The sequence below is a fragment of the Microtus oregoni genome, unplaced genomic scaffold, assembly GCF_018167655.1.
Source record: "Microtus oregoni isolate MIOR12 unplaced genomic scaffold, Mior012 000025F_ref0000491, whole genome shotgun sequence".
NCBI lineage: Eukaryota > Metazoa > Chordata > Mammalia > Rodentia > Cricetidae > Microtus > Microtus oregoni.
In genome coordinates, this window is record NW_024543084.1 from 20871815 (window position 1) to 20888356 (window position 16542).

At 38.5% G+C, this 16542-nt stretch overlaps 1 protein-coding gene across 1 annotated transcript; it reads left to right on the plus strand.

Annotated features, from left to right (window-relative positions):
* Window positions 1–5981: 5981 nt before the first annotated feature.
* LOC121462755 (olfactory receptor 50-like) lies at window positions 5982–6923 on the plus strand. The gene has a single exon (XM_041674635.1). It carries the CDS (start codon window positions 5982–5984, stop codon window positions 6921–6923), a length of 942 nt encoding a protein of 313 aa, XP_041530569.1.
* The last annotated feature ends 9619 nt before the right edge of the window (window positions 6924–16542 follow it).

Below are 16542 nucleotides of genomic sequence, written 5' to 3' on the forward strand. Positions count from 1 at the left end.
CACACTCACCCGTCCAGATGGGATTCCTCAGCAACTAAACAGGGCTGCCCTGTAGCCCCTCAGAGTTGTTTTGATTTGCATTTCCCTGATAGAGAAGAAAGTTGAACATGCCCTTAAGTATCTTTTAGCCATTTGAAATTCTTCTGTTGAGAATTCTCTGTTTAGTTCAGTACACCATATTTTAGTTGGGTTTTTTAGAATTTTAATGTCTAATTTTTTGAGTTCTTTATATATTTTGGAGATCAGACCTTTGTCTGATGTGGGGTTGGTAAAGATTTTTCCCCTTCAGTAGACTGCCTTTTTGTCTTAATGACTGTCCTTTGCTTTACAGAAGTTTCTCAGTTTCAGGAGGTCCCAGTTATTTATTGCTGCCCTTATTTAGAAAGTGGTCTCCTGTGCCCATGCATTGAAGGCTACTTCCCACTTTCTCTATTAGTTTCAGTGTGGTCAGATTTATATTGTGGTCTTATCCATTTGGCCTTGAGTTTTGTGCCTGGAGAAAGAGATGGCTCTATTTTCATTCTTTTACAGGTTGACATCCAGTTTTGCCAGAACCATTTGTTGAAGATGCTTTCTTTTTTCCATTGTATACTTTTAACTTCTTTGTCAAAAATTAAGTGTTCATAGGTATGCGGATTAATGTCTGGGTCTTCAATTAGATTCCATTGGTCAACGTCTCTTTTTATGCCAATACCAAGCTGTTTTCACTACTGTAGGTATGTAATAGAGCTTGATGTGAGGTATGGTAAGCCTCTGGCAGTTCCTGTATTGTACAGGATTGTTTTGGCTGTCCTGGGATTTTGTTTTTCCATATAAATTTGATTATTATTCTTTCAAGGTCTTTGAAAAATTGTGTTGAGATTTTGATGAGGATTGCACTGAATCTATAGATTGCTTTTGGTAGAATTGCCATTTTTACTATGTTGATCCTACCTATCCAAGAACATGGGAGATCTTTCCATTTTCTGGTATCTTCTTCAATTTTTTTCTTCAAAGACTTAATGTTCTTGTCAAATAGGTTTTTCACTTCCTTAGTGTCACTCCAAGATACTTTATGCTATTGTGGCTATCATGATAGGTGACGTTTCTCTGATTTCCTCCTCAGCTTCTTTATCCTTTGTGTATAGGAGGGCTACTGATTTTTTTTGAGTTGATCTTGTAACCTGCCACATCACTGAAGGTATTTATCAGCTATAGGAGTTCTCTGATAGAGTTTTTGGGGTCACTTATGTACACTATCATATCATCTGCAAATAATGAAATTTTGACTTCTTCCTTTCCAATTTGAATCCCCTTGATCTCCTTATGTTTTCTTATTGCCATCGCTAAAACTTCAATTGTTATGTTAAAGAGATATGGAGAGAGTGGACAACCTTGTCTTTTTCCTGATTTTAGTGTAATTGCTTTGAGTTTCTCTCCATTTAATTTGATATTAGCTGTCTACTTGCTGTATATTACTTTTATTATATTTAGATATGATCTTTGTATCCCTAGTCTCTCCAAGACCTTTATCATGAAGGTGTATTGAATTTTGTCAAATGATTTTCAGCATCTAATGTAATGATCATATGGTTTTTTTCTTTTAGTTTATTTATATGATGGATTACATTGATAGGTATTTGTATGTTGAACCAGCCCTGCATCTCTGGGATGAAGCCCACTTGATCATGATGGATGATTTTTTTTGATGTGTTCTTGGATTCTGTTTGCCAATATTTTATTGAGAATTTTTGCATCGATGTTCATGAGTGAGATTGGTCCGTAATTCTCTTTCTTGGCTGAGTGTGTGGTTTTGGTATCAGGATGACTGTAGCTTCATAATAAGAGTTTGGCTATAACCCTTTTGTTTCTATTATTTGGAACACTTTGAGGAGCATAAGTGTTAGCTCTTCTTGAAAGTTCTAGTAGAATTCTGTACTAAAACAATCTGGCCTTGGGCTTTTTTTTGTTGGGAGGTTTTTGATGACAGCTTTTATCTCCTCGTAGAGTATAGGTCTTTTTAAATTGCATACCTTGTCTTGATTCAATTTTGGTATATGGTATCTATCTAAAAAAAGTGTTCATTTCTTTTACATTTTCCAATTTTGTGGAGTACAGGTTTTTGTAGTAGGACCTAATGATTCTCTAAATTTCCTCAGTGTCTGTAGTTATGTCCCCCTTTTCATTTCTGATTTTGTTAATTTGGATGTTCTCTCTCTGCCTTTTCATTGGTTTGGATAAGGGTTTGTCAATCTTCTTGATTTTCTCAAAGAACGAGCTCTTTGTTTCATTGATTCTTTGTATTGCTTTCTGTGTTTCTATTTTATTGATTTCATTTCTTAATTTGATTATTTCCAGTCTTTTACTACTCCTGGTTGAATCTGGTTCTTTTTTTCTAGAACTTTCAGGTGTGCTGTTAGGTTGCCAATTTGAGCTTTCTCCATTTTCTTTATGTGGGCACTTAGTGCTATGAACTCTCCTCTTAGCACTGCTTTCATAGTGTCCCATAGGTTTGCATATGTTGTGCTTTCCTTCTCATTGAATTAAAGGAAGATTTTAATTTCTTTCTTTCTTCCACAACCCAGGGGAGATTCAGTAGTTGACTATTAAGTTTTCATGAGTTTGTAGGCTTTCTGGACATTGTATTGTTGTTGAATTCTAACTTTACTCCATGGTTATCCTAAGACAAATTGGGTTACTCCATTTTTTTTTTTGTATCTCTGATGTTTGCTTTGTTTATTTATGTGATCTGTTTTAGATAATATTCCATGAGGTGCTTACAAGAAGGTATATTTTTTTTGTTTGAGTGGAATGTTCTTTATGTCTGTTAATACAAATTGATTTATTACATCTGTTAGTTTTCTTATTTCTCTTTTAAATTTTTGTTTTACCTGCCCATTGCTGAGAGAGGAGTGTTGAAATCTCCTACTATAATGTGTGGGGTTTCATGTGCATTTTAAGTTTTAGTATGTTTCTTTTACATATGTGGGTGCTTGTGCTCTTATATTTGGGGCATAAATATTCAGGATAGACCTTAATTTTGATGAATTATTCCTGTTATTAGTATACAGTGTCCTTCTTCATGTCTTCTGATTGATTTTAGTTTGAAATCGATTTTGTTAGGTATTAGGATAACTATACCCACTTGTTTCTTAGGTTCATTTGATTGAAAATGGCACTCTGACTGGTCTCCTAGAGCTAGTTCCAGGACTGACTCAACTAGAGAGAACGAGAGAGAAACCCTGTCACAAATAAACAAACAAAAGAATAAAGTATTACATAAATCAAAAGTTGCATACATAGATGGAGGAATAGTTGGATAGATAGACAGACAGACAGACCTACACCCCATCTTCTGTCTTCTAAAGGTACCAGGCTCTCTCACAGGGGTCACAGAGGAAGGTGGGCAGGCAGAAACTCAGGCAGTGTGTGTTTGTGATATCAAGCAAGCCTGTATGTGATATATAGGGTATGATAGGATAATATCACTATTAAATTGGGGTAGGTCTCAGGAGCACAAGAACCCAAATCTTAAGGTGTGTTTCTTGTAAACAGCAGAATGCTGGATCCTGTTTTTGTATCCATTCTTTTAGCCTGTGTCCTTTTATAGGTGAATTGAGACCATTGATATTAAGCAATATTAATGATCAGTGGTTGTTAACTCTGGTTATGTTTTGGTAGTATTGTTTGTGTGTTTTCCTTTTTTGGGTTATGCTGGTGGGGGGTTATCAGATGTCTGTGTTATTGTGGGTGTTGTTGGCTTCTTGGATCAAGGTTTTCCTTGTACTTTCTGTAAGGCTGGGTTTGTGGATACATATTTTTAAAATCTGGTTTTGTCATGGAATATCTTGTTTCTCCATCTATGGTGAATGAAAGGTTTGCTTGCTATAGTAGTCTGGGCTTGTATTCATGGCCTATTAGTATCTGCACCACATCTATCCTAGACCTTCTGGCTTTCATGGTTTCCATTGAGAAGTCAGGTTTACCTTTATATGTTACTTAACCATTTTCCTTTGCAACTCTCAATATTCATTCTTTATTCTCTGTTTTGTGTTTTGATTATTATATGGCAAAGGGATTTTTTTGATCCAGTCTATTTGGTATTCTTTAAGTTTCTTGTTCCTTTATAGGGATATCCTTCTTTATGTTGGGAAAGTTTTCTTCTATAATTTTGTTGAATATATTTTCTGTGCATTTGAGCTGGAGTTTTTCTCCTTCTACCTATGTTTTAAGAATTTGTTGGATTTAATGTTTTATTTTACCAATGAGTCTATTTCCTCTATAGTATCACCAGCATCTGAAATTCTTTCTTCTATCTCTTGTATTCTGTTGGTTATACTTGTCTCTGTAGTTTATTTACCCAGATTTTTCCCTTTTCAAAATTCACTTGGTTTGTGTTTTCTTTATTTCTTCTATTTCAGTATTCAAGTCTTGAAATGTTTCCTTTACCTATTTGATTACTTTTTCTTGGTTTTCTTAGGTTTCTTTGAGGAATTTATTAATTTCTTCCAGCTATTTGTTTGTCTTCTCTTTCATTTCTTTAAGGGTTTTTTTTCACTTCTTCTTTAAAGGTGTCCATCATTTTCTTAAAGTTATGCTTAAAGTTATTTTCTTCTACTTCTTCTGGGATAGGATGATCAAGTCTGCCTGTTGTACATCCACTGGGTTCTGGTGTTACCATGCTGCTTTTTAGGATGTTGGAATTCTTGCATTGGTACCTACCACCTCTTCTTTCAACAGTGGTGAGCAGTGTCTTGGCGTCTTGGTCCAATCTTTGCTGTGGCTGTCTCTTAGGTCCCCTCAGTATTGGAGCATGCTATGTAGCAAGGTTCCTTGGAGCTCTCAGGGAACAAATGGGGTTGGGGGCATGGTGGGTTGAGGTATAGCAAGAAAACTCCCTGCTGGCTGGCTAGAATAGCTGAGGGAGTTGGGGAGGGGCCCCTAGTTTTTCTCCCACAGAGAGGTCCCAGAGAGTGGGGCATCCAGCTATCTGGCCTTTGGCTGCTGCTGACTCACATCTTAGGGTCCATTAAGTATTGGAGACTTTCTCAACCTTCACACACAAAGGTATTCAGATTGATTTTCTTTATGGAACAGGGATATGTGCTTTAATAAATAACTTAGTATGTATTGTTTACTATATTTTGATTGTTCACTTAAGTATTTCCAATTTCAACTGATAAAGAAGAGAACAATAATAAATGAAATGATAGAAATTCAATAAAAGAAAATGTCATTCAAGAGTTATTAGCAAAAGAAATCTGTATTAAGACCAATGACAATGGAGAATGATATTGAATTGCAATAGACAGGGATAAGTGCTTCCTTGACAGATTCCAGAGAAGTTAGATATTTCCTGTGACCATATTAAACATGAAAATGAAAAATTAGGTTTGATTGAACACACAAGAAAACTTGAAAGACAGAATTTTTATAGATATTCCATGAAAACTTCTTTAGAAAGAGAGACAGACAACTGGAGATGTTGGAATGGGGATGATGTTAAGGGCATATAGATGTTATCTGATATTTCATATTATTGACATAGATCTGTGCCCTTAAGTTTCACAGTCATATATTATAGCTGTTTAGCTGCTCCTGGGTTCTTCCAATTTCAATACAGCCCCAGATATAGAACATTAGCCAATATGCTACTAGAGCTGTAAAGAGAGTCAAGAACCTAGAAAACTATTATACATCATTGACTAGCTTTGTTATTAATTGATGAGTGATTAGATTTTTCTCTTCATTCCTTAACTCAGAATTCCATTATGGATTCCTAGACATCCCAATGCTTATCTTTTCTTTTATGACAATTGTTATGGTATTTCCAAGTTCTTCAAAATATGTTGAACTGGTTTCTAAGTGACAAACCTCCCACCAGTGTTCAAAAGTTTGAGATTCTCAGATAAAGCATATACACTAATTAAAAACATTGCTTTCATTATGCATTGATGACCATGTTCCCAGTTCTCACATCTGTGTCTTGTCTCCATCAGAAAATGAAGAGCACAAGGAATCAGAGCAGCACATCTCAGTTCATCCTCCTGGGGCTGCCCATCCAGTCAGAAGATCAGGGCATGTACTCTGCCCTGTTCCTGGCCATGTACCTGACCACAGTGCTGGGGAACCTGCTCATCATCCTGCTCATCAGGCTGGACTCTCACCTCCACACCCCCATGTACTTCTTCCTCAGCCACTTGGCCTTCACAGACATCTCTTTCTCGTCAGTCACAGTTCCAAAGATGCTCATGAATATGCTGACACACAGTCAGTCCATCTCATATGCTGGGTGCATTTCCCAGGCATATTTTTTCTTAATGTTTGGGGCTATTGACAACTTCCTTCTGACCTCCATGGCCTATGACAGGTATGTGGCCATCTGCCACCCCCTCTACTATAACAGAATCATGAGTCAGAGTGTCTGTATCTTACTGGTCATTGCATCCTGGTTCTTGTCCTTTTCTGGTGCCCTTGTTCACACCATCCTTCTAGTTCGTCTCTCTTTCTTTAGAGGTAACACTCTCCACCACTTCTTCTGTGATCTCTCTGCTTTGATTAAACTCTCTAGCTCAGACACCTCTATCAATGAGCTGGTCATCCTCATTGTGGGATCACTATTCATTACTGTGCCATTCATATGCATCCTGGTCTCTTATGGCCACATTGGAGCCACCATCCTGAGAAGACCCTCACTCAAGGGAATCTACAAAGCCTTGTCCACGTGTGGCTCTCACCTCTCTGTGGTTTCTCTCTATTATGGAGCCATTATTGGGCTATATTTTGTCCCCTCATCTAACAACACTAATAACAAGGATGTCATTGTAGCTGTGATGTACACTGTAGTCACACCCATGCTAAATCCCTTTATCTACAGTCTGAGGAATCAGGACATGAAAGGAGCACTGAGAAATATCCTAAGCAGGAGAGTCTGTTCACAGTGAAAAGCTTGGTCTTCCCTCTTTTTGGATCTGAGAACTTCTCAGTCCCACACATGACTTGGTGCTTTCTGGTGAGTCTTCAAGTTGCACCTTTTCAGCCTGTGTTTCACTTCAGCCACACCTTTTGTTTCTCTCTGTTTTGTTCATTTTGGGGGAAATTATTTTGTTTTTTTATTTTTGTTTTTGCAGACACTCCTGGGCTATTTTCCTTTTCACATTGTGTCCTAACTTTAGGAACACAAAATTTTTATATCATGCCAGTCATTCACCTTTTATCATTATCTAATTTAATGGCCCTCTTTATGAAATATTTTTCCTTTCTCAAGAAAACAGAAATATTTCTCCTGCCTATGCATTATTTCATTTTATTTTAAATATTTGTTTGTTTGTTTGGCTTTGTTTTTCTGAGACAGGGTTTCTATGTAGCTTTGGAGCCTGTCCTGGAACTAGCTCTTGTATACCAGGCTGGCCTCAAACTTACAGAGATCCGCCTGTCTCTGCCTGCCAAGTGCTGGGATTAAAGGCATGCACCAACACCACCAGTTCATTTTCTTTTAAAATTTAAAATACATTTTGAAAATATTTTTATGCATAACAATAATTAGAAATCTAGATTTTCTTAAGTATTTTATTTTTAGAAAGATGTAAGGATGGCATTTTGTAAATAGAGACTACTCATTCATTTCCTGGCCACCCTGACCCTAATAATCACACAGAAGCTATATTAATTATAACACTGCTTGGTCTATTAGCTCAGGCTTTTTATTAACTAGCTCTTACACTCTAAATTAAGCCATTTCTATTAATCTGTGTATCATCATGAGGCTGTGGCCTACCAGTAAGGTTCTGGTGTCTGTCTCCTTTAGCAGCTTCATGGCATCTACATGATTCTGCCTTCTCTCTCTATTTCTGTTCATATGTCACACTTGGCTTTCCTCTGCTAAACCATTGACCAAAACAACTTAATTCATCAACCAAAAAAAGCAACACATATACAGAAGGGCATCCTATATAAAAAAGATTGGTAGAAAAATTAATACATAATATTGTTTCTCTTGAAACAGTGTGTGAGTTTCTTAAAGACTAGAAATAGATCTTCCATATTTCCTATTATGCAATTCCTGGGAATATACACAAAGTATTTGAAATATTATTTCACAAACACTTGCACATCATGTTCACTGCTGCTATATTCACAGAACCAAGAAAATGGAATCAACTTAGAAGTCTATCAAGTGACCAGTGGAAATCAAAAAATGTGGTATATATGCACAATGAAATATTACTGAGTTGCAAAAAACCAAAACCATGATAATTATAGGTAAATTATGAAAATTAATATATGAAAAATTACATTGGTGAAGTTACCCAGGTCCCAAAAAACAAATGCCTCATGTTCTCTTTTACATGAGGGTCCATATCCTAGTTCCACATATTTTGTTTTGTGTATTTAACATAGAATATGCATGAAAACAAGAAACACAATTTGCCTATTAGCTGCAGATGCATTTGGGTAGAGATATTAGGGCATAAGTGAAATGGAAGTAAAGAGGTTGAGTTCTGGGGTAAGAAGTGTTCAGGCATGTAGTGGAGTGGTAGGTATGGGAAAATGGGGGCTGTGGGTAGATTTAACCAAAATGAAGTGTGCATAAGGAAGCTCCTTGGGAAACTATGATCTCAAAATCCAAGTTAAATCTAGTAAGAGGGGTTAGAAGAATATATGTGATATGAAAGAACAGGGGAGAATCCTGGGAGATAAAGGATTAAGGGAGGATGGGAAGGGTAGGGGGAAGGAGAGGTAGGAGTGTGTTAATTACAACTAAAGATGTATGATGAAGAAAGAATATAAGAACTGTAAATTGGGGAGGAAGGGCTGTAAAATGCTGTTCTCTATACACGATGTGGCTGTTGCACACATGAACTCACAGCAGGTATGGTTGTCCATACAAAGCCTTCACTAGACAGTTAAAAATTCCAGCATACAGGGGAGAGGCTCAAAATGCCCCCCCCCAGATTAAGAGCTATAGGCAGTTGATGGCTGGGTAAGGTAGTGACTTTTCTTCAGGAGTATGGCCACTTGTGGGTTCCCATTTTCAGGTAAACGACTCATGCCTACATACAAAAGGGAACACTAGTTGGTCTCACTGGGTTAAGAAATAAAAAAGTTAAAAACTAGAAAATAATGGCTTAAATTTGGGAAGAAGACATGATAAGGGATCCTAGAGAAAGTTGGAGGGGAAAGGTGAGGGTTAAATATTATCAAATACATTGCTTACATTTATGAAACTTTCAAAGAATAAATAAAAGGTAAAATTAAAACTTCTCTTTCATTATCCATCTTGCTCTGTAGTAAACACTAATAATACTTCTATCTTTTGCTCTTTTTGAAGTATGAAGCTCATAATTATTATGTCTTTTTAGTGTGTAGTTTTTTGCCAGCTTGACAGAAATTTATACACAGCAGGAAAGAGAAATTTAATTGAGAAAATTAACCATGAAACTGACCTGTAGGCAAGTTTGTAGAGTACTGCCTTGATTAGTGATCATTGTGGAAGAGCCTACCTCACTGTTGGTAGTGACATTGCTGGGCTGGTAGCTCTGGGTTCTATAAGAAAGCAAGTTGAGCAAGCCATGTAAGCAGCACCCTCAAAGTCTCTGCATTTCTTTCTGCCTCCAGGTTCCTGTTTCCCTGTTTGAGATCAGTGAGGGACTGTTACCTGGATGTGTACGATGAATTAAGCCCCTTTCTTTAGTTTTTCTCAGACATGGTTTTATCACAGCGATGGAAACCCTAACCAGAACAGTTGCCTACTGTCTAATAGACTTGATTGCTATTGAGCAACTTCTTTTCACCTTTCCTTCTCACAAGTTCTCCTAAATGTTTGCTGTTTCTTAGCATGCATTTTTACTTGTTTTTTAAAATTATTTTTACATGTATTTATTCAATGTATGTGCTCATATCTTGAGTTCAAACATTTTGGAATTGCTACTGTCTTTTCATTGTGTGGTTCCTGTGTTTCAAACTTGGTGGCAAGTGTCTTCAAGGAACCATCTCACTGCTCACAATTTTTAGATGCTCCCTGAGACATATTAACTAAACACATGACTTTTTTCTCCCCTAAAACCATTGACTTTGTCATAAATTGAAGTGGATTTTCTGTAAAGTATTGTACTGTAGTTGAGATAGAATGACCACAGTTCTAAAATGGGTCCTGAAACTTGATGGAAACCATGTAGGTGCTCATCAGGTCTATATATACATATATAGAGTAGTCTTGAAGGGGTGATTCTGTAAGGTCAGAAATGGTAGTGCTGTGACTATGATTATCCATTGACTCTAGTTTATTTCTCATAGTTTATTTTTACATGTATTAACCTAAGATACATAAATGTGTTCATGTACACACAATACTTATTTGCTTGAAGATGCTGTAACAATATGTCAGAGACTGAAACAGCAGAAATTCAATTATGTATTTTCCTGGATCTAGAAGTCTATGATGATATGATTTCTTTAAAACTTGCAGATGTTAATAACTACCTTCTTTCTATATGCTCATGTAACAGAAAGAAGGGTACAAAGGTGGAGAGAGAGAGCAAGCAAACCAATTATCTTTTTTATTAACATATTTTAGTGATTTTGGGGAATTTCACATCACAAGCCCCAATCCTGCTCATTTCCTCATTCTTCCATGTCTACCCTCCACCCTTGTAGTCTAACCACACACAAAAAAATAAAAAAATAGTAAAAAACCCAAACTTTGCTCCCCAGTCTTTCCCACTTCTCCATCACATACTCATTTGCTATAGTGGCAATGAGCCCCCAAATGCTCATTGCAATGAATTGTTGGTCTTGTTCAAGGCCTCTGTCTTCTGGCACACCATTATCACTGAATCCTCATGGAAACTTCTCTCAGATATCCTGTTGTTGCCCAAGTCACTGAGATCCCATGGTTATGATCCTGTCGTATCAGTCCCTTCACATGCTCTAGCAGGTTATAGATGGGTTAGATGTATAGGTGGATCAGCTCAAAGACCTGGATGTAGATAGCTGAGTTGGTCAGTCTGGGCCTTTACCAGGACTGTTCTCCTCAGGAAAGGGTCGAGGCCAGGTCTTCCACACCCATCTGGGCTATTTCTCTCTCAAGCTCTTCTGTATACAGGGCCAGTTTTCCCATTGCAGGCTGGTATGAGGTAGGGTGAGGTGGATGGTAGTTCTCTCTGGGCCATCAAGGTTTGGGGGCAGTATTCTCATTGCCACACCACTGGGACCACTCCTGCTGGCAGGGGACACCTAACCTGCTGAGGCAGTCAACGAGGTGTGGGACCAGCTCTCTGGTACCCAGGCCATCAGGACTAGCTCTGCCCTCATCCCCAGTGGTAACTAGGGCCACAGACACAGAATCTGGATGCAGTAGGGTCATGAACCAAACATGACCCTCAGTTGCAGCTGATGGATATCAGCTGGCCTTGGGTGGCAGCACAGGGCACTCATGTTAGTATGACTTGGTGTCAGCTTGACACTCAGACATCAAATGCTCCCAAGTGGTAGCATAAACCACCAGTATCATCCTGTTTCCCACCACTGTGATCATCTCTTCAGTTCTGCCTCTCTCCACAGCGCAAAAAAAAATGCTCTGCTTCTCCATCTTTCCCATTTCTGAACCACACACCTGTTCAATGTAGAAGTGCCCACAAGATGCCTGGGCCATGGGGGTGCATATGAGAGACGATGGAGAAGTGCAGACCATCTTTCTTTAAAGACCTCATTTTTTTGGATCAGTGTGCCATCATTATGGCATCATTAACATCTAGTGAATGACATATGACTTCACTGAACATTAATTCATTCTTTATTCTTTTTCTGAAAACATTCATATTAGACATGGATAGGTACAATATACAGCTTTGAGATTTCACACATATCATAGTCAGCAAGAGTTGCTGACTAGTTTTTCAATACCTTGACACAAATTGACAAGGTTTTATCTTCAATTTGAACCCACAAACACACCACACACACACACACACACACACACTATTATAAATAGTGAGACATTTCAATAGTGAAAGCCATAGGTAGAAAAGGCAAGCTTTCTACCAAATTAGACAGACTTTTTTTTTTTTAAAAGAGCTAACACTTACAAAGGAAAAATAAGTTGTCTCTAATGGAGTATCACTGGGTTTGTAGACTCCTCTTAAAGGTAGGTCCCTTGCACAGCAGGAGATGCCAACACAAAATGAACTCAATGGTGTTTTTGTAGAGTTTTTCTTGTTTTCTTTTTAAAAACTTATTGGCCTGTTTCTTACATAGTATGGTTTCAACTCTTGTAGTTTCATGGGTTTTGTTGTTGTGTGTGTTTCTTTGTTTTTTTTTTCATTTTGGTTTACTCTTTTTACTTACCTATTTTTTTCTTTAAAACTTGAGGAAGAAGGCATAGAGTTGGATGGGTGGTGAGTTGGATCTGGGAGGAGATGGAGGACACTGTGATCCAAATATATAGAAAAAAGAAACTGATTTAAAAAATGATCATAAAACTAATTATTTTTTTAGTTCTGTACAATGACTTATTAAGGGTTTCAGTTTGTCAACAATTTTTTATAGTAGTTCTTTTGTATTTTGGGGGACTTTCATATAGGTATACAATGTACTAAGAGTACATCTATCCAAATTCCCCTCTGCAGTACCACTGCAGACCTGACCCAACATGTGTTTCTGCAAGTGATACAGCTCTGGAGGGAAAGGTGTCCTGACTTGTCAGGAACTCAGGCTATTCCTGAAGCTGGGGTGCAGTGGGGGGCTACTGCTCCTCTCCTAGAGAGAGCTTTTACAGCTGAGCTCTACTCAGATCCCCTAAGGGAACATTCTAACAGAATTAATCTTTTCTTCTTCTGCTTTACTCAGGCATAAGATGTTGCTTTCTCTGCTTCACTCTGTTAAAAGGGAAGCCCCTACAGAAATGAAACAATCTCCTCCAGCTCTGGCAAAAAGTTACTTTTTCTGCTCAACTCCTAAGGGAGTTTCCCAGGGGATTTAACTGTTTCTTCTGATATTTTCTTTTTTTTATCAGCCCCCCTCAAGGGAATGTCTCAGTGAAGCTTCTTCTCCACACCAATGAAAGAAGACCTTCACCCAAAACTCTTTTTAAGAAAGATTTATTTGGGAAGGAAGAGTCCAGGAGAATGGCAACCTTTGCCAGGGTGGGAAAGAACAGTCCACAACTGTAGTAATTGGGGCGGTGGGGCTGCATCCCCAGCACCCAGGCAGCCTGGCTAGCTTATGCTCCGAAATAACAACACACAAACTGTATTCATTTAATCACTGCTTGGCCCATTTCTATCTAGCCTCTTCTAGGCTAATTCTCACATATTAATTTAGCCCATTTCTAATCATCTGTGTTGCACCCCTAGGTGCGCTTACCGGGAAGATTCTAGCCTATGTCCATCCTGGGTTGGAGCTTCATCGCGTGAGTCTGCCCAGGAGCCAGGATCATGGTGTCTCTCTGAGGTGTCTGCTCCCGAGAGGAGAGCTGTGGAGTCTGAGCTCACTTCCTCTTCCTCCCAGTGTTCTGTTCTGTTTACTCCTCCCACCTATCTTCTAACCAATAAAATGGGCCAAGGCAGTTCCTTTATTAGCCAATGACCTTCCTCCATCACACAACTGAACAGGCATAGGGGCTTATACAGAGCTTCTTAGGAGTGGAGTTTTCCCAGGGAGATTTCCTGCTGAGGGATTGGTTAGTTTTCTTGCTCAGGGATTGATTGGTTTAGTTGTTCAGGGGCAGAGTTGGCTCTGGCTTTAGGAGCTCACTGTGATTCTTTCACTGTCCCTTTTTAGCCTTTTGGCTCCATTTTCATGGTTAGGATGTATTTCTTTCACTGGATCTGGTTCTAGGACCAGGTAAGCTTCTTTGATTCTGGGTAAGGGCTAAACTGTTTCTTTCACTGGTTTGGGTTTCAGATCCGAGGTGTGTTTCTTTCACTGGCTCCTGGTTCAAGGTTAGGATGCTAAATTTTGTGCTCGGGGATTGGCTGGTCTTCTGTTCAGGGATTTGTTTCATATTGAGTTGATTAGCAGCAGAATTGGCTCTGGTTTCAGGGTCAAATTGTTTTTTCCACTGGTTTTTTTTTTTTTTTTTGGCTTTAGTTTAAGGGACAGGGTATATTTATTTGCTAGCTGATTCCAGGACCAAAGTGGTTTTTGGTTTTTTTTTTTTTGTTGTTGTTGTTGTTTTTTGCCTCTGCTTTCAGAGCCAGGGTGTGTTTCTTTCACTAGCTCTGGTTTCAGGGACAGTATGGGTTTCGTTGGCTGACCCTTTAACCCTTCATAACTCTATGTCTTCTTTTTAAAATTCTTGAAATAGAATGAGCTTCAGAAACAGGTTTTTTGTCATCATAGACAGCCTCCAGCTTGGTTCATTACTGACTTGTGAACCACGGTTCCTCCAGTGGAACTAGGAAAGTAAAGACCTTCATGAGTCCCCGTGTGGTAGCTGGAATGTAATTGGCCCCCATAATCTCAATAGGAGATGGCACTAGTGGGATGTGTGACTTTGTTGGAGAGGGTATGGCCTTGTTAGAGGAAGTGTGTCACTGTGGGGGTAGGCTTTGAGGTTCCCTATGCTCCTTTCTATTGCCTGAAAGATGTAGGACTCTCAGTTACTTCCCCAGCACCATGTCTGCCTGCACACCACCATACTACCTTCCATGATGATAATGGACTGTATCTCTGAAACTGTCAACAAACTCCAGTTAAATGTATTACTTTGGAAGAGTTGTTGTGGTCATGGTGTCTCTTCATAGCAATAGAAAGCCTAACTAATCACCTAATCACTGTTTTGTGGTTATGTAATTTGTCCAAGAATGAACTCTCCCATGTCTGTGCCAACACATGGGTCTTCTCCTGGGGAAGCCAGAGAAAACCTAACAATTATATCCAGGTTTCTCAAATTTGGAACAGTTTATTAGTAAATTATCCCCCTGGGTCCTCTCAAAGTTTTGAGAAACTTGAACTCACTCCATTTGGGAGTTGTTATCCAAAGTTTATTGATATATTGAGCTAGAGTGGCTTGGTTGTGAGCTTACAGGTCTTTTGCTTGTCACAATGCAGTATGGTGGTCTGTAGAGACACCATCTATTCTACCACATTCCATGCATCCTATACAGAAACAGAAGTCTTTTCATGGTGTGTTTTTCAAGGTGTCCCTCCTCATAGCAACCATGTGAATGAAGGTATAAAATGTACAGTCAAGGGTATGGTTGTATGTTTTTGTGTGTTTCTTTGTTTTCAGTGTTATGTATTCTCAACTTCTCTCCTTTTTACAATATGACAATGGCTGTGTAATTTATTTTCCCCCACTTTTTGTTGAAAATATATTCTTTTCACACACAATATAATCTGATTACTATTTCTTCTCTCTCTACTCCTCCCAGATCCCCCCCCCCACATCTACCCTCCATTCAGGATCCACTTCCTTTCTGTCTCTCATTGGAAAATAACAGACTTCTAAGAGATGACAACAAAATATAACAAAGTAAAATACATTAAGAAAATGAAAGCCATCCAATTAAAGTTGTACAAGGAAAATCAACAGAAAGAAAAAGAGCCTAATAGAAGGCACAAGAATCAGAGACCCACTCATTCTCATACTCAGAAGTTCCATAAAAACACTAAATTGGAAGCTGTAATGTATATCCACAGGAACTGGTGATGACCCGTGGAGCCCTGGGCGTGCAGTTTTAGTTTCTGCAAGTTCATATGATCTTTGTTCATGTTAATTTAGTGGGCCATGTTTTCTTTGTATCCTCTATTCTGCCTGACTCTTTTATTGTTTCCTATTCCTTTTCTGCTGACATTCCTCTGAGGGGAGGAATTTGATGTCAATATTCCATTTATAGTTATGTGTTACATACTTTCTCTGTCAGTATGATGTCTGGCTGTAGGCCTCTGTATTTGTTCTCATCTTCTATGGGAGGAAGATTCTCTGATGATGACTGAATAAGAAACTTATCTGAGTATTGTATAATATCATTAGGAGTCATTTTATCACTACTTATTTTTCTTAGAACAGTGGTATTTGGTTTTATACTAAGTTCCTTGGCTATCTATTCTTTAGTTCTTGGTCACCCAAACAGGGTTGACTACATCTCAATCTCACAGAATAGTCATTAAGTCAAATTAGTTATTCATTGTTTTCTCCACAGGGTTTGTGCCTCCACTGTGGTAGCATGTCTTGCAGGCAGCACACTACTGTAGATGGAAGGGTTTTGGCTGAGTTGGTGTTTATGTCTCTCTTTTGGTAGCATGCAAAGTGCTTTCTTGCATCAAACACATTAGAATGTAGGGTGTGGATTCTATGTAGGCATCAGTTCAACCTCTCTATGTTCACTTAGTTGTGTGGGTTATTTGGAGACTTCATTAGGATGCCACCTTTATATATTTTAGTAAGTTTCTACCACACTAGGTTTCCATACCACCCCTCAGAGATCCTCTCTCTAGCCAATCTCCCTTCCATATCCCCATTGATCCTCATGTTCCAGTCCCTCATATCCCCAGTTTATCCTTATAATATATTCTATTTTCCCCTTCCAGGGAAAATAGTGTCCTCCATGTATCCACCAT